Source organism: Tarenaya hassleriana, unplaced genomic scaffold, assembly GCF_000463585.1.
Source record: "Tarenaya hassleriana unplaced genomic scaffold, ASM46358v1 Cleome48, whole genome shotgun sequence".
In the NCBI taxonomy this organism is placed as follows: Eukaryota; Viridiplantae; Streptophyta; class Magnoliopsida; order Brassicales; family Cleomaceae; genus Tarenaya; species Tarenaya hassleriana.
In genome coordinates, this window is record NW_010967498.1 from 483,452 (window position 1) to 499,070 (window position 15,619).

The following is a 15,619-nucleotide window of genomic DNA, read 5'->3' on the forward strand; positions in this document are numbered from 1 at the left end:
ATATATATATACGATTCGGTTGGATTCGTTTCGGATTCGATTATTTAGGGTTCTGAAAATTCATAACCAAATAGTTATTAAATTTTAATTTGTTCGATTTAGGTTTGGTTTGATTTGATTCCATTGGATTAATAACCCAAATAACCGAAGCTATCCGCCTCAAGATACGATTTATGGGCCAGAGAGACATATAGTATTAATGGGCCTAGGGCTCAATAACCATTCATTGATCCTCGGTTCCCGTAATTGAATTATATACATTACCAAACTCAAACATGATATATATATATAATCCTCGTGCTTTATTTAATCAAGGGTCAAAGGTCATACATATATATATATATATATACACATAAATCATCATAATTTTAGAGATTCATTAGTCATATTAGGATGTTTGATGGAGCTGGTTTGTTAATTAATTAGTTCAATGTTCCTAACGTCATCCTCGCTTTTTACAACATATTGATATGTAATTAATTATGGGGCGGTAACATTTTTTCTTCATCATGGCATCAACGAATAAAAAGCATTCAACGAATGAGTAATAATATAGTGAATGAAATGTTTTCTTCCATTCCAATCGTTTGAAGTTTAAAACTTGTAACTTTGACGAATACAAAAGATTAGTATTATCCACTGCTAATCGTTTGAAGTTAGCGTTTTATTTGAGTTTTTAAATTTGACGAATACTAAAGATTAGTATGATCATCTATCTATAAGTTGGACAAAATCAACATTTAATATATATATATATATATATATGTATAATAATTTAATCTACTTGATCATATATTGATATATAATAATTTCATAAATATACGCACGCATGCATGATGCATCATCTTCACGTCTTATTTTGAAGTAAACTTTTTTGAAGTGTTTTTTTTTTTTTTTAATTTTCTGAAATTTTTTACTTATAAATGATTAGAGATCCAATGTTAATGTGATCGGTTTAATGTTCGGTTTAGTTTAACTAGTTGTTGGTTTTGAACTTTGTAGTTTTGGTTTAACTTCGTTTCTCAGTTTTGAATTAATATTTAGAAAATTGTATCAACTCGCTCTCTCTGTGACGCACACATACACACACATTCAAACTTCAGTTTGGTCCATGGACTAATGTGGGATTAACTATGAAATTTTTTCATTCTTTTCGTTAATATATATATATATATATATATATATAATCATATTGTCAGTAGTTTTTTTTTTGTAATAACGGTAAATGAATTAATACTTCCAAAAAAATTGTTTTGTTACAAACTGATCATTTACCGAGACTAACCCCTAACGTACAGAATGTCACCAAAAGAAATATAAGAAGAGATCAATAAAGTAAACTTGCAGATTAATTAATGCCTCGGTTGAGAGCGGATCGGAGATATAATAGATAGCCACGCATCCTCGCACTACAGAATAACCGTCTTTTATCAATGAAAAATTTTCGTTACAAAATTACAAATTTCATTACAAAACAGGGTTTGCAACGAAAAAATTTTCGTTATTAACTCGTCGTTGCAAATCAATATAGCGTTTCAATTCGTTAGCAACGTTTTTGCTACAAAAAAATTACGTCGCTAGAATTAATTTCTGTAGATGACATGAATGTATCTGTGACCGGAGAAACCCTCCCCTCCCCCGTGCCCTTCTTCTTGAATATGTGCTGTTTTACCAAAGCTACCTAGAGAGAACCCGATTCCTTGAAAATCACCCGGATAGTCTTTAGCCGGAAGATGGTGCCAAGGCCCTCCAATCGGCGCAAACCCAAGCCTCCCTCGATTTTTGGTTGGCAGACTTGTGACCATGCCACACGTGCTGAGTTCCTGCCATCTAGAGAGTTCTTCCGCAAGAATTTTGAACACAATGACCGTGTCCAATTAAGAAAAATATTATTGTCATGTATATGACCAAGATTTTTATTATTTAAACAACAGAAAAATGAGATGATGAAGAAGAAGAAGAAGAAGAATCGCACCATATTTTGATTTCTTCGTTGGATTTGTCTAATTTCAATAATGCCCTAATTAAATACTAATGACTTTTCTCTTCGGTTCAAATTGGTTGAACTTTACAAGATTATTTGGTTATCCGTTTTACTATTATCTTCCGGAATATATTAAGAAAAACCAAAGCGTTCGTTATAAAATTTTAAAAATCTCATGACATGGATATCTATGAATATCTCGGTATTTTTACTATAAACAATTAATTAAACTCCTTTATATATTTATAGTATTTTAAAATGTATAATTTATTTTTAGCTTCATTTCTAACATTTTACCAAGAACACTAAACTCAGTTTTCTCCTCTCGTCAATTATATCTCTCTCTCTCTCTTCGTACCTTCACTGCGATTCATTCTTTTTTTAAAATCATGCGTTTCATCTCTCTCTAAAATTAAATTCTAAGTTTTTTTAATATATATATATATATATATATATATATGTATAGACACATTCTTATTAAATAAAATCAGATCTGAATAACCGCTAATATCTGAAAATTATCTTGAATACTCCATAATCTTCGAATTCGAAAACAAATCTTAAAATGAGATATCATAACTTTCTGAGTATAAATCCAAAATACTCCGATTATCCCGAGTATAGGACCCGAGCCCGGCCCTAGATCCTATACTCAACATTCTACATCCGTCCATGGTATATTGCACAAGTTTTCTTCGGTAGCAAGATGCGGATTTGGTAGTGCCACAGTATTGTTTCAATGTACATATTAGAATAAAACACTTAGTTTTTTTTTAAAAAAATTAGTAGGAAGTTCACTTCGTTAGCATTTTGTACTTCTAGGGTTCCCAAAATATGACAGTGTACACACACATATATATATATATATATATATAACATTTATTTTTGCATTGAAAATAAGAAAGGAAGAAACCACGTAATCGAAATAGTAAATGCATTCTTTTGTTTTAAGATATAATTAAAGAGCTTCAAAGTTCAACAGAATAATGGGTAATTTGAAAGAGGTTATTAGGGGGTGCTTGATGAGGGCATGGAGAAGATAACACGTGGATTTTTAAATCCATAAAGTCTACATTACAATTTCCACCATTGTGTACTGAGAATCAGAGACACGGTGGTTTACAAGTATAACACCGCTGACGTCCTTACACCGCAACCCAACATCTAACGCTGTTTTCAGATCGAAAACCAACCTCTGTCATTGCCGCAAATAACACGTCACCAGAATTAATGCATTGTCGACAACTCTATATAAAGCTCAGTTCGTACGTTTGTCCGAAACCAAAACACAAAACAATACAACAAAAAATGGCATTCTTTTTCGCTTTTATCTGCCTTTTTCTCGTTGCTTTCGTCTCCTCTCTCTTCGTTAAGAAGATCAAACACTCGCAATGGAAGCTTCCTTCGAGCCCTCCAAAGCTTCCGATCATCGGAAACCTGCATCAGCTCGGAGGTGGAGAATTGCCTCACAGATCTCTTCACGAGCTCTCCAAGAAATACGGAGCAGTGATGCTTCTTCACTTCGGGTTTTCCCCGGTTGTCATAATCTCGTCGAGCGAGGCGGCTGAAGAAGTGCTTAAGACAAATGATTTGGAGTGTTGCAGCCGACCTAAGCTTTTGGCCGCAAGACAGCTCACCCGCAATTTCCGTGATATCGCTTTCACAGAATACGGCCCCGACTGGAAAGAAAGGCGGAAATTGGCTGTGCGCGAAGTCTTCAGCATGAAAAAGGTGCAGTCTTTCGGGTACATCAGAGAGGAAGAATGTAACGTGCTGGTCAAGAAACTATCTGAATCAGCTGAGAAACAATCTCCAGTGGATTTGAGCAAAGCCCTCTTCTCAGTCACTGCAAGTATCATACTAAAGATTGCGTTTGGAGTGAATTTCGAAGAGAGCAAGTTCATCGATAAGGACAGGATCGAACAGCTCGTGCTTGAGGTCGAGACCGTTACCACCCGTCTGACTTTCTCAGACCTGTTCCCCAGCAGTGTCGGGTTGGTCATCGACTGGTTGTCCGGGCAACTGAAGAGGCTGGAGAAGGTTAAAGTCGAAATGGATACCTTCTTCCAGAAAGTGATAGAAGATCATTTGAAGCCTGGAAGAACAACACACGATCACCAAGATATCATTCATGTGATGCTGAATACGATTCAGAAACAAGGCAATGATGATTCTCTCAGCTGGCTCTCTACTGATCACATCAAGGCAATTCTCGGGGTAAGCACAATGTTTTACCTTTTTGTTTTTCTATTAATTTGTTGATATGAGGTTTTAAACATTTCCATTTATATATATATGTGTGTGTGTGTTGATCAGAACATATTCATAGCTGGAATAGACACAAGCGCAATCACCATGATATGGGCGATGACAGAGCTCGCAAGAAACCCAAAGCTTATGAAGAAAGTTCAGGACGAGATCCGAGGTTGTCTTGGAAAAAAGGAAAGAATCACGGAAGAAGATCTCGATAAGGTTCACTACTTGAAGCTCGTAATGAAGGAAACGTTCAGGTTACACCCACCAGTTCCTCTTTTACTCCCGAGAGAAACAATGGCTCACATCAAGATCCAAGGTTACGATGTCCCGCCAAAGACGCAGCTCCAGATCAACGCTTGGGCGATTGGACGAGATCCTAAACTTTGGGAAAACCCTGATGAGTTCAACCCCGAGAGGTTTATGGATAGCTCCATAGATTTCAGGGGGCAACATTTCGAGTTATTACAGTTTGGATCTGGTCGGAGGATCTGCCCGGGAATGTCGATGGGGATCCCAACGGTCGAGTTAGGGCTACTAAACTTGCTGTACTTCTTCGATTGGGAATTTCCAGAAGGAACGACAGAGAAAGACATTGATGCTGAAGAAGCCGGTTCCCTCACCGTCTTGAAGAAAGTACCTCTCAAACTTGTTCCTGTTCTTCACCATTGATGATGGTCCAAGAACTTGGTATAAGTCATCTTGTTTCGTATAAGTTTGGATTATACATATGTGGTCCATATTTTGTGGTTATGTATCCTTTTTCAAAAAAAATAAATAATTCCCAAGACATATGTGGTCTATATATATGTAAACAATGATTATCAACCTTTTTAATAAATGCGAATTCATATAAAAAAGGTGACCACCGATCATTGAAGAATATATTTTTTTTTGGTAACCAAAATCACAAGGGGATTGGGGAAAGTATATAGATTTATAATATCAGGTTAAAACCCTAAATACCTAAATATGGTTTACTTGAGAAAAATATTTGAAAACTTCTAAACTTGTAATTTTGGTGTAATATTAATTCTTTAACTTGTAGATGCACCTACTTATTTTCGAACTTGCATTTTTGAATACAATAATTTCTAAACTTGCATTTTTGAACAAAGTAATTCCTAAACTTGTATTTTTTAACACAGTAATTCCTAAACTTTGCTTTGATCAATTAGTGATATAGACGATTATGAAACTGTCAAGTAAGTTTAGAAATTACTGTATTAAAAAATACAAGTTCGGGAATAAATAGGTGCACCTACCAATTCAGTAATTAATATTAGGGGTGGGCGTTTCGAAAACGGTTCGGATTCGGGACGGGATTCGGTTTTACAAAAATAGGTACCAATCGGCTTTTATATTGTATTCGGTTTGGTTCGGTTTCGGTATCGGTTCGGTTCGGTCCGGGTTTTTATTAAAAAGAGGATAGATTTATTTTAGAAATATTCGATTTTTCGGGATTTTTAAAGTTCGGTTCGATTCGGTTCCGGAAAAATTCGGTCCTCTAAAAATGGTACCGTTCGGGAATTAAGATCGATTTCGGGTCGGAAAAAGTACCGTTTTTTCGGGTCGGTTCGATCCGGTTCTGAAGAACCGAACCGAAACGCCCAGCCCTAATTAATATTACACCAAATTATAAGTTTAGAAATTTTCAGGTATTTTTTCCTTATTTATAATTAATACACACCCAGCAAGAGACAAGTTTACATATGCATGTCGGCAACCATTTTTTTTTCCGTTGAAGAACCTGTCCTACAGTCTTTTGGGTCGGACACCGAAACGCTTTACAGCTCTCCCCGAAGGGCCGGACGAATGACAACATCGCAGACAGTAAACTCCCACAACCCTATGCAACAGTCGGCAAACCATGCAGAGTAGGTAAACCAACTGAAGGTGACCGGTTCAGGAGAAGCTTGACATCCAACACCTTGGGTAAAGAGGGGTAGTCACTTTCCAACTGAGCTAGGGGCTTCCCTGGCAACCGAATATTTCAGCCTGAAAAGGCGCAGTCTTTCGCGTAAAAGAATATAACTTATTGGTCAAGGAACTCTATTCAAATCAAAACAATCAAAACAATCTCTCGTGAATTTGAACAAGACCCTCTTAATCTCTCACTTAGATTATTACATTTAGAGATGTTTCCGGACAGAATTTTCTCGAGATCGAGTTTGTGGATAAGGACAGGATGGGAAGAACTCGTGTTCCGGGCCGAAACTGTTCAAGTCCTGACTTCGTTCCTTACGGTATCATATGGGTCATCAATATATGTCCGGACAACAAAAGAGGCTCAACAAAGAGGCTCAACAAGGTGAATGGTTGAACCCAATCGGTGTTGAGAAAGATTTGAGTGCCCTTATTCCAAGTCTCGTATTCAAGTGGTACACAGACTGCCTCCGAACCTTGAAAGACGTAATTGGGCCGAAGGATTGACGAACTTTCGAGTTAACAACATAAAAAAAATATATCATTCAATGTGATGTGGAATATGATATATGATATGAGTCTATCTCCCATAAATTCGTTTGAAATTGTAGATGGAAAATGAAATCAATCTTAATGGTAGGAGCATCATCAAGTTGGACAAATCAGTACCCGGCAAGAAAATTTATAATTCAACCGATTTCGTCAAAGTGATCATAAAATCGTGAAAAGCTATTTTACCCACACAAAAAAAATCGTGAAAGTTACCGTTCATTGAGTTGAACGCCAAACTCATTGAGTTGAGAAAATTATGATAAATGTGGAATTGTCTCATTTCATCATAACCGCTGATGTGGAATTAATTATGGCATGCTTTCATTTTTTTTTTCATTATGACATATTTCAATCTGTTGTATTGTCATTAGTAAGAGGCAATTACCGATATTAACCGTACAAAAATAATATTATTACGATTATAACATGACTTCAACTGCTTAATTTCTGTTTTTATATTTGAACAAAATTTGTATTATTTAAATACAAAAGAATCGAACCATTATTTTTCGTGTCCCCTATAATTAGGTGGTTGGATTTGTCAATTAGACGCATGCTATATATCCTTGATACTATTCTTCTCTCATATATCATGTTGTTTGAATTTTACTACATTGGCTGTCCATTTTTTTTCCCTAAATTTTCGTCTGATCAAAGATGTCACATCACCTCCACACGTAATCAAATTTTACACATGAAATATCTAAACTCGAATGGTCGTCTATTGGTATAAAAAAACATACAAACTATGCTTTTATTCTGGATATAAATCTAAACGCATGGAAGGACATTTACTCATATTTTTCTAATCTTTGTGAGAGATATAGTTGGACTAAAGATTTGCTGAACTTACCTTTTACCCTTGTTATAGAAACAAAACAATTTACACATGAAGATGACGTGACACCTTTGATCGATCAAACGAAAATTTAGACTTTTAGTCACATCTGTACAAATGGTCCCTTTAATTAAATGTAAGGAGGAAGTTTACGAGTTCTACCAAAAAAAAAAAGGAAAGAAATTATGGATTTTACAATCCAATTCATTTTCTTCATCGTGGAAAAAAAAATGGCACATGAAAGCTCTTCCAACGATGCTTACTTGGGTTGACATTTTAAATTCAAACTTTTTTCTAAGATACGATATATAGAAGGTTGAGAATGAGCATGAATACTCACGAATGAGAAATAACAATTTAATTAGCATATTGTACTTTTACGTCTCTCTCTCTCTCTCTATATATATAATAGAGAAATAAGAGAAGTTGATTTCTTTATTATTAAGTATAAAACATTACAATATTGATAGATAAAAAAAATCGTATATAAATACCTGAATTTTTGCAAAATTTCCAAATACATACATGAACTATAAAACTTTCATATAAATACTTAAATTTTTCAAAACTTCTATAAAAATATTCATATTTTTAAAAATCTTCCAAATTAAACAATATTTATTAACGGTGTTTAACATGTCCGAATGTTAAGTCATCAATTTTTTACGGATTCCGTTACAAATTAAACATTGTTAATGAATTTTGGTTTGATTTGGGAGATGTTTAAAAGTTTGGGTATTTATATGGATGTTTTGAAAAAATCAAGTATTTATATGGAAGTTTTATAGTTCAGATATTTATGTGAAAATTTTGCAAAATTTCAGGTATTTATATACGATTTTTCCAATAATAAAATAATATATTTAATCGATAGAAATATCTAGATAAAATCAGATCTAATATTATCATAATATTCTAGAGATTGAAGTCAGACTTAGAGATACTCACCACGTTTAGTGGTGTAGACTCTAATAAACAAACAGAGAATTATTGGATTTTGGTTATTCAAAATAAATATTTATAGGTAAAAAAATAAATTCTCAAATATTTATTTAGTTAATATAAATATCTAGATAAAATCGAATGTAATACACACGTTTCTCTCACGATTTAGTTTACATAAATGATTTTTCAAGGAACTCATATGTTGAGAACATTATCACATATATTTTCTACTATTAATACAAATTACTACCTTTAAACACAGAGTTTATAGAATTAAGTAGTTCATATTGATTATTGAAGTCATACGCTAAATTTCAAGAATGCGTTATTATTTTTATTGGTGAAATTTGAAGACTAAACAACCGTTTATGAAATAACTATTGACATCGAGATTAGAATATTTCCAATCTCACACATTACCATAGTTCATGTAGGAGTTCAAAAATATAGAACGTATACTAATTTTAGAGTGTTATACTAATTTTATTGTGACTTTCTATTTGATGTGAATATTTTATTATATCTTGAACAATATTACGAGATATATTGTTTCGTAAATATTTTATCAAATATGGAGAATAAATATTTAAAATATATTGTATCGTAAATATAGAACTTCAAAGTGAAGTGAAATAATTTAAAAATGGGTAATTCTTTTCAAGAGAACAAAATTTAATGTTTATAGATTTTTTCAAATACAATGAAAATGTCTGAGTTTTTTTTTTCACATTCTCATTTCAATATTGACTTTTTCTATTTTTTAAAGTCGTTTTTGAAGAGAAATATTGAAATAGAAAAATGAATATATGATTAGAGTAATATATAGATTTTAATATATAATTGAAAATAATAATAGATATAACATTATGTCAAATATTGTATATTTTATTTATTTTTATTACATCTATATTTTTTTAATTCATTTGTTAATTTTTATATAAATATTTGAGTTATTTTCTATGCAATATGGAGATAACTTTGGAAACAAAAATACAAAGGATTTGATGATTGACATAAGTATAAACATAATATTTTTTGGAATTTGTTTTATTGGCATTCACAATATTTCGACACAATTTAGATGTGATGATGATGATGATGATGATGATGATGATGATGATGATGATGATGATGATGATGATGATGATGATAATAATAATAATAATAAGGGATAATCCCAAAAAAAATACTGAACTTTTCAATTTTGACAAAAAAAACACCGAACTTTTTTTTTTGTCAAATAAACACCAAACTTTTTTAATGAAACAAAAAAATACCTGAACTCTTTGTCGATTGACAAATTAGACAAAATGTGCTGATGTGGCATGCGAAACTGTAAACGTGGCATCTGAGAGGTTATTTCGTTTCGCCACGTCGGATTACACGTCAGAATCAATTGACACGTAGACAAAATCGGTAATCAGAGATTGGTTAAAATTTAACTCGAAAATTCAAACCGGTTCACTAAACCGATTTCTATAAACCCTAGATCTATTTAAGATCTTCAGGGATCTCATATCGAAAGACTTGTCTTCTCCTTCAGTCCTGCTATAACTGAAACTCTCCTTGCTGATTGGATATATACGGTTATTACCATCCATGCCAACCGCTGTTAGCAACTCTCCTTTCAAACTCCATCTCGAAAAACATCCATCCAAGCCTATCACAGGACGACAATATTGTTTCCATGCCTCTCTTAGCACCTCGAAACAAATATAGAACTTGTCAAACACTTCATTTCCACGCTCAGTCTTGGTGCAAATTTCTGTTGTTATGTTAGGATTGGATCTATGCAGTTCTGCCTCATAATCCCACAACTTACCAAACTGAACTTTCTGATCTTCCATGACGATTCCCAACCCTATACGACGAGCCTTATAACATATAGTCTTCCGTACTGTCAAATTGTACTCAGTTTGCAAATCATATTGTATATCAGCTGCCGTATAACCGGGGTTTCTCCTTAACTTGTCTACAAACATGTTGGCAATCTGTCTCATCTTCAACATCTTTGCCTTTCCATTTGGGATATGACTGTGGTGAGGGTAATAGGTCTTGATAACCCATTTGTCCAATGTTACGTCAACTGAACAATAAATTCTCCATTGACAGCCTTCATGAGTACAAACCGCTATCAATTTCTTACTTTCACTCCTATCTAATTTCACGTTAAACTTTTTCGACAACACATACTGAAGCAATGCAGCTTTAACATCAGCACCAGAATTAAACATTTTACCAACACAAAGTTCTGTAACTTTGGATGGTTCTATTATCGATCCCTTCTCTTGCTTCATGTCGATATCAAAATGATTCCACTCATCTTCTGTATTCATTGGAGTGGAAGGATAACCATCATCATTCACATAATCCTCATCTATCACATTATCCTGATTTTGCCTCATTTCATCAACTTGGAATAACTGATCGTCTATTCCTTCATCATCATGCCAACAACTATCATTATTATCATCAACATTATTATTCTCCACACTATCACATTCCTCATAACTACTCTGCTCTTCACTCTGATCATCTGACAAATCATCTCGTTCCTCCATTAAGAGTATTCAATCGAACCCTAAATCAGAAAATCGACTTAGACAGAAAAAACTTCTCAAATCGAAGCAAAATTTTCACTAAATAATGTCTATCCAAGTACCCAAACACCTATTTTCTAACTCAAACACGAAATACTTACCTGGAGAAGAACCTATCCAAGCTCCTCTACAACAAAAAGTCGATGTGTCTCTGTTCCTCTCTCCTATAAAGCGATGCGAAACTCCAAGAAGAGAGTGAAGAAGAGGGGTTTTCGGGATGCAAAGTTTCTCTGATGAAGCGGAAGAAGAGATTTCTCAGAAAATCTGGGATTTTGGTGAAAGAGGAGAGCTTTGTCGATGGTGTTAGGGATTTTACATATCCGATTCGATTTTTGGTATAAATGAGCCAATTTAGGGTTTCTTTCATTAAATTGGTTCGCTGCACCGGTTTATTCCATACCGAATTATTTAACCGATTTTGTCTATATGTCAATTGATTCTGACGTGTAATCCGACGTGGCAAAACGAAATAACCTCTCAGACGCCACGTTTACAGTTTCGCATGCCACATCAGCACATTTTGTCTAATTTGTCAATCGACAAAGAGTTCAGGTATTTTTTTGTTTCATTAAAAAAGTTTGGTGTTTATTTGACCAAAAAAAAGTTCGGTGTTTTTTTTGTCAAAATTGAAAAGTTCGGTGTTTTTTTGGGATTATCCCTAATAATAATAATAATAATAATAAGAAATTTCTGAACTCATAAAATGATAGAAAACTTATTTCTAAATTTTTTGTTCTACATTTTCTCAAACTTGCAAAATATGCCATTATAATTCAAAAACTTGCAAAATGTGTCATTATAATTCTAAATTGATTTATATATCAATTTTGTCGAATTTTTGTTTGACACCAATTAATACATTTGAGAATTAGAATGACACATTTTATAAATTTAGGAATTATAATGATATATTTTACAAGTTTACGAATAAATTTGTTAAGTGAAAAGTTTAACAATTTATTTTCCACCATTTTCTATGTTCGGAAATTTTTTATGGATTTTATCCTTATTTTTAATGTAATATAATAAAAAGAAAAGATGTAACAATGAAATGATTTTGGTTCTTTTTCTCTTTTTTTCTTATTAATTTTTATATTTTATTTTTCTTTATGACATCCGAGCTTCTTTCATAAATCAATGATAACTGACAATTGAGAGCGATGATGATATATCGATACAATGTTAATATCATTTTGAGTTTTTTTATTAAAAATAAGAGAGTTATTTGAATTTTTTATTTTTTTTCATAATCTCCGTATTTTAAAAGATTATTCGTCACAACTATCAATCATCTTCTTGCGAAAATTTATTGTCGCTAAATGTTTTCATGTAGTTTGCTTTCTAATCTTGAATATATCAGAGTTATTCTCGGGATATATTTTCGTACCACAATTGTCGTTTTTTGGTATCATCAAACGATTCTTTTATTTATTATTATCAGTTTGCACTGCAATCGTTCATTTGATTTTTTTTATTTTTTTTATTGACACAGATTCATATGGTGATCGGTTCAAATAGTCTACGTTTGATCATCTTCTCAACAAGTTAGACGTTTAGTGATATTCACACTTTTGATCATCCTCTCAACAAGTTAGACGGTTAGTGATCTTCACACTGCAATTTGAGAGGATGTTGAGATATACTGGATTTTAAAAAATATTGTGAGATATATCGTATTATAAACATCTTATCAAATATGGAGGATAAATATTTATAAATATTTGATATTATTTTTAATTTATTTATTTAGTTTGATATAGTAACATATATATTTATATGTTATTTGGTTATTAATAAAATATCACAGGATTCTCATAAAACATCCGTTTTCTTTTAGTTTTTTTAGATAATTATTAACATCGAAATTTGGAAATGTCAAATCTCATTATATTATCACCAGAATTTGTGAAGGAGTTGAAAAAAAAATAAAGCCTAAATTAGTTTTGGAGTGCATATTTCCATGCAACTTCTTTTTGGTGTGGACCCGTTTTATTTCATCAGTTATTTGATTTAAAAATAGCTATTATACACTATTTTTTTAATAATAAAACATAACATAACTGATATCTTACAATTAGACACGCGCATATATACACATAAATACTCACCTTTCATAGTTAAGGAAAAAGAAAAGAAAGAAAGAAGCCACGTAATCAAAGATTAAGCAGCATACGAATTTAGAGTTCAAAAGATGGACAAAATTGATGGGTACTTTGAAAGAGGTTACAGGTAATTAACTGATAATGACATGAAGGTAATAAGCGTTAGGATTCAACGAGCTTAATCGCCAAGCCGACGTCCTTTGACTTTTAAAAAAAAAAAATGGTCACATCTTTATACGTGGAACTGAAAAGTAAATTTAACGTTGTTGTCAGTTCGAAACCAAGATCTGTCTCAAAACTCTTATGATAATTTTTCGTTGCCGTGAGTAACACGTCACCAGAAGTAACACGCCGCCGAAACCCTATATAAAGCACACTTCATTTCATTTCTGATCAACTGAAACGTTAAACCCATTCAAAAATCAGCGACAGAAAGAAAAATGGCGATCTTTTTCGCTCTTCTCTGCCTTTTTCTCATTGCTTTCGTCTCCTCTCTCTTCGTTAAGAAGGCCAAACACTCGCAATGGAAGCTTCCTTCGAGCCCTCCAAAGCTTCCGATCATCGGAAACTTGCATCAGCTCGGAGGAGGAGAATTGCCTCACAGATCTCTTCACGAGCTCTCCAAGAAATACGGAGCAGTGATGCTTCTTCACTTCGGGTTTTCCCCGGTTGTCATAATCTCGTCGAGCGAGGCGGCTGAAGAAGTGCTTAAGACAAATGATTTGGAGTGTTGCAGCCGACCTAAGCTTTTGGCGACTGGAGGATTCTCCTATAATTATCACGACATCGCTTTCACGGAATACGGCCCCGAATGGAAAGAGCGGCGGAAATTGGCAGTGCGTGAAGTCTTCAGCATGAAAAAGGTGCAGTCTTTCCGGCACGTCAGAGAGGAAGAGTGTAACGTGTTGGTCAAGAAACTATCTGAATCAGCTGAGAAACAATCTCCAGTGGATTTGAGCAAAGCCCTCTTCTCAGTCACTGCGAGTATCATACTAAAGATTGCGTTTGGAGTGAATTTCGAAGAGAGTAAGTTCATCCATAAGGACAGGATCGAACAACTCGTGCTTGAGGTCGAGACAGTTGCCGCCGATCTGACTTGCTCGGATCTGTTCCCCAGCAATGTCGGGTGGTTCATCGACTGGTTGTCCGGGCAACATAAAAGGCTGGGGAAGGTTTGCTTGGAACTGGATACTTTTCTGGAGAAAGTGATAGATGATCATTTGAAGCCTGGAAGAACAACGCAAGAACACCAAGATATCATTCATGTGATGCTAAATATGATTCAGAACCAACGCAAAGACCATTCTCTCAACTGGCTCACTACAGATCACATCAAGGCGATTCTCGCTGTAAGTGTAACGAGTGTTTTTCCTTTCGTTTGAATATTTATACGTTGAAAGTACGAGGTTTTAAAAGTTTCCGTCTGTGATCAGAACATATTTGTCGCGGGAATAGACACGAGCGCAATCACCATGATATGGGCGATGACTGAGCTCGCAAGAAAGCCAAAGCTGATGAAGAAAGTTCAGGACGAGGTCCGAGGTTGTCTTGGCAAAAAGGAAAGAATCACGGAAGAAGATCTTGATAAGGTTCATTACTTGAAGCTCGTAGTGAAGGAAACATTCAGGTTACACCCGCCGGCTCCTCTTTTACTCCCGAGAGAAACAATGGCTCACATCAAGATCCAAGGTTACGATATCCCGCCAAAGACTCGGCTCCAAATCAACACTTGGGCGATTGGACAAGATCCTAAAATTTGGACAAACCCTAACGAGTTCAACCCCGAGAGGTTTATGGATAGCTCCATAGATTTCAGGGGGCAACATTTCGAGTTATTACCGTTTGGATCTGGTCGGAGGATCTGTCCGGGAATGCCGATGGGGATTGCAACGGTCGAGTTAGGGTTACTAAACTTGCTTTACTTCTTCGATTGGAAACTGCCAGAAGGAATGACAGAGAAAGACATTGATGTTGAAGAAGCAGGTGCTCTCACCGTCGTGAAGAAAGTACCTCTCGAACTTGTTCCTGTTCTTCGCCATTGATGATGGTCCAAGAACTATAGTTATAGCCTTATAGGTCTTCTTGTTTCTTGTAAGTCTGAATTTGTCGCGTTGATCCATATATGAAAAGAAATATATACGTTAACATTGAATGAATTTCATTCGCCGACCTCTTGAATCGTGATGATTATTTTAGTACAAAACGCAGCACTTGCAAAGAATATAATTAACCGAGCAGAAGATATTATAAAGGTTAAAAATCTGTGTTTATTAAAGAAGGTTAAAAACGCTACCGAGGCGTCGAGGATCCAGAAGTTCATTGCTGGACTCCGACCTTACCTGTGGAGGAAGATCGAGATCCAGGAGTACCCGACGCTGAGTCGATACATTTCGCAGCTGGAGAAGGTGGAGCGTGGAGA

At 34.4% G+C, this 15,619-nt stretch overlaps 3 protein-coding genes across 3 annotated transcripts; 2 read left to right on the forward strand and 1 right to left on the reverse strand.

Annotated features, from left to right (window-relative positions):
* The first annotated feature begins 3,198 nt into the window (after positions 1-3,198).
* LOC104825671 (cytochrome P450 71B19-like) lies at positions 3,199-5,078 on the forward strand. The gene is made up of 2 exons (XM_010558044.2): positions 3,199-4,201; positions 4,301-5,078. The coding sequence occupies exons 1-2, from the start codon at positions 3,215-3,217 to the stop codon at positions 4,907-4,909; spliced, it is 1,596 nt and encodes a 531-aa protein (XP_010556346.1). The 5' UTR covers positions 3,199-3,214; the 3' UTR covers positions 4,910-5,078.
* A 4,871-nt stretch (positions 5,079-9,949) lies between these two features.
* LOC104825732 lies at positions 9,950-11,059 on the reverse strand. The gene has a single exon (XM_010558103.1). It carries the CDS (start codon positions 11,057-11,059, stop codon positions 9,950-9,952), a length of 1,110 nt encoding a protein of 369 aa, XP_010556405.1.
* A 2,555-nt stretch (positions 11,060-13,614) lies between these two features.
* LOC104825670 (cytochrome P450 71B19-like) lies at positions 13,615-15,362 on the forward strand. The gene is made up of 2 exons (XM_010558043.1): positions 13,615-14,549; positions 14,634-15,362. The coding sequence occupies exons 1-2, from the start codon at positions 13,641-13,643 to the stop codon at positions 15,240-15,242; spliced, it is 1,518 nt and encodes a 505-aa protein (XP_010556345.1). The 5' UTR covers positions 13,615-13,640; the 3' UTR covers positions 15,243-15,362.
* The last annotated feature ends 257 nt before the right edge of the window (positions 15,363-15,619 follow it).

Excerpts from the sequence above, each read along its gene's own strand:
- LOC104825732 (XM_010558103.1), bottom strand. The coding sequence starts at position 11,059 with ATGGAGGAACGAGATGATTTGTCAGATGATCAGAGTGAAGAGCAGAGT.
- LOC104825671 (XM_010558044.2), top strand. The coding sequence starts at position 3,215 with ATGCATTGTCGACAACTCTATATAAAGCTCAGTTCGTACGTTTGTCCG. Across the intron at positions 4,202-4,300 it reads ACATCAAGGCAATTCTCGGG|AACATATTCATAGCTGGAAT; the intron begins GTAAGCACAATG and ends TGTGTTGATCAG.
- LOC104825670 (XM_010558043.1), top strand. The coding sequence starts at position 13,641 with ATGGCGATCTTTTTCGCTCTTCTCTGCCTTTTTCTCATTGCTTTCGTC. Across the intron at positions 14,550-14,633 it reads ACATCAAGGCGATTCTCGCT|AACATATTTGTCGCGGGAAT; the intron begins GTAAGTGTAACG and ends GTCTGTGATCAG.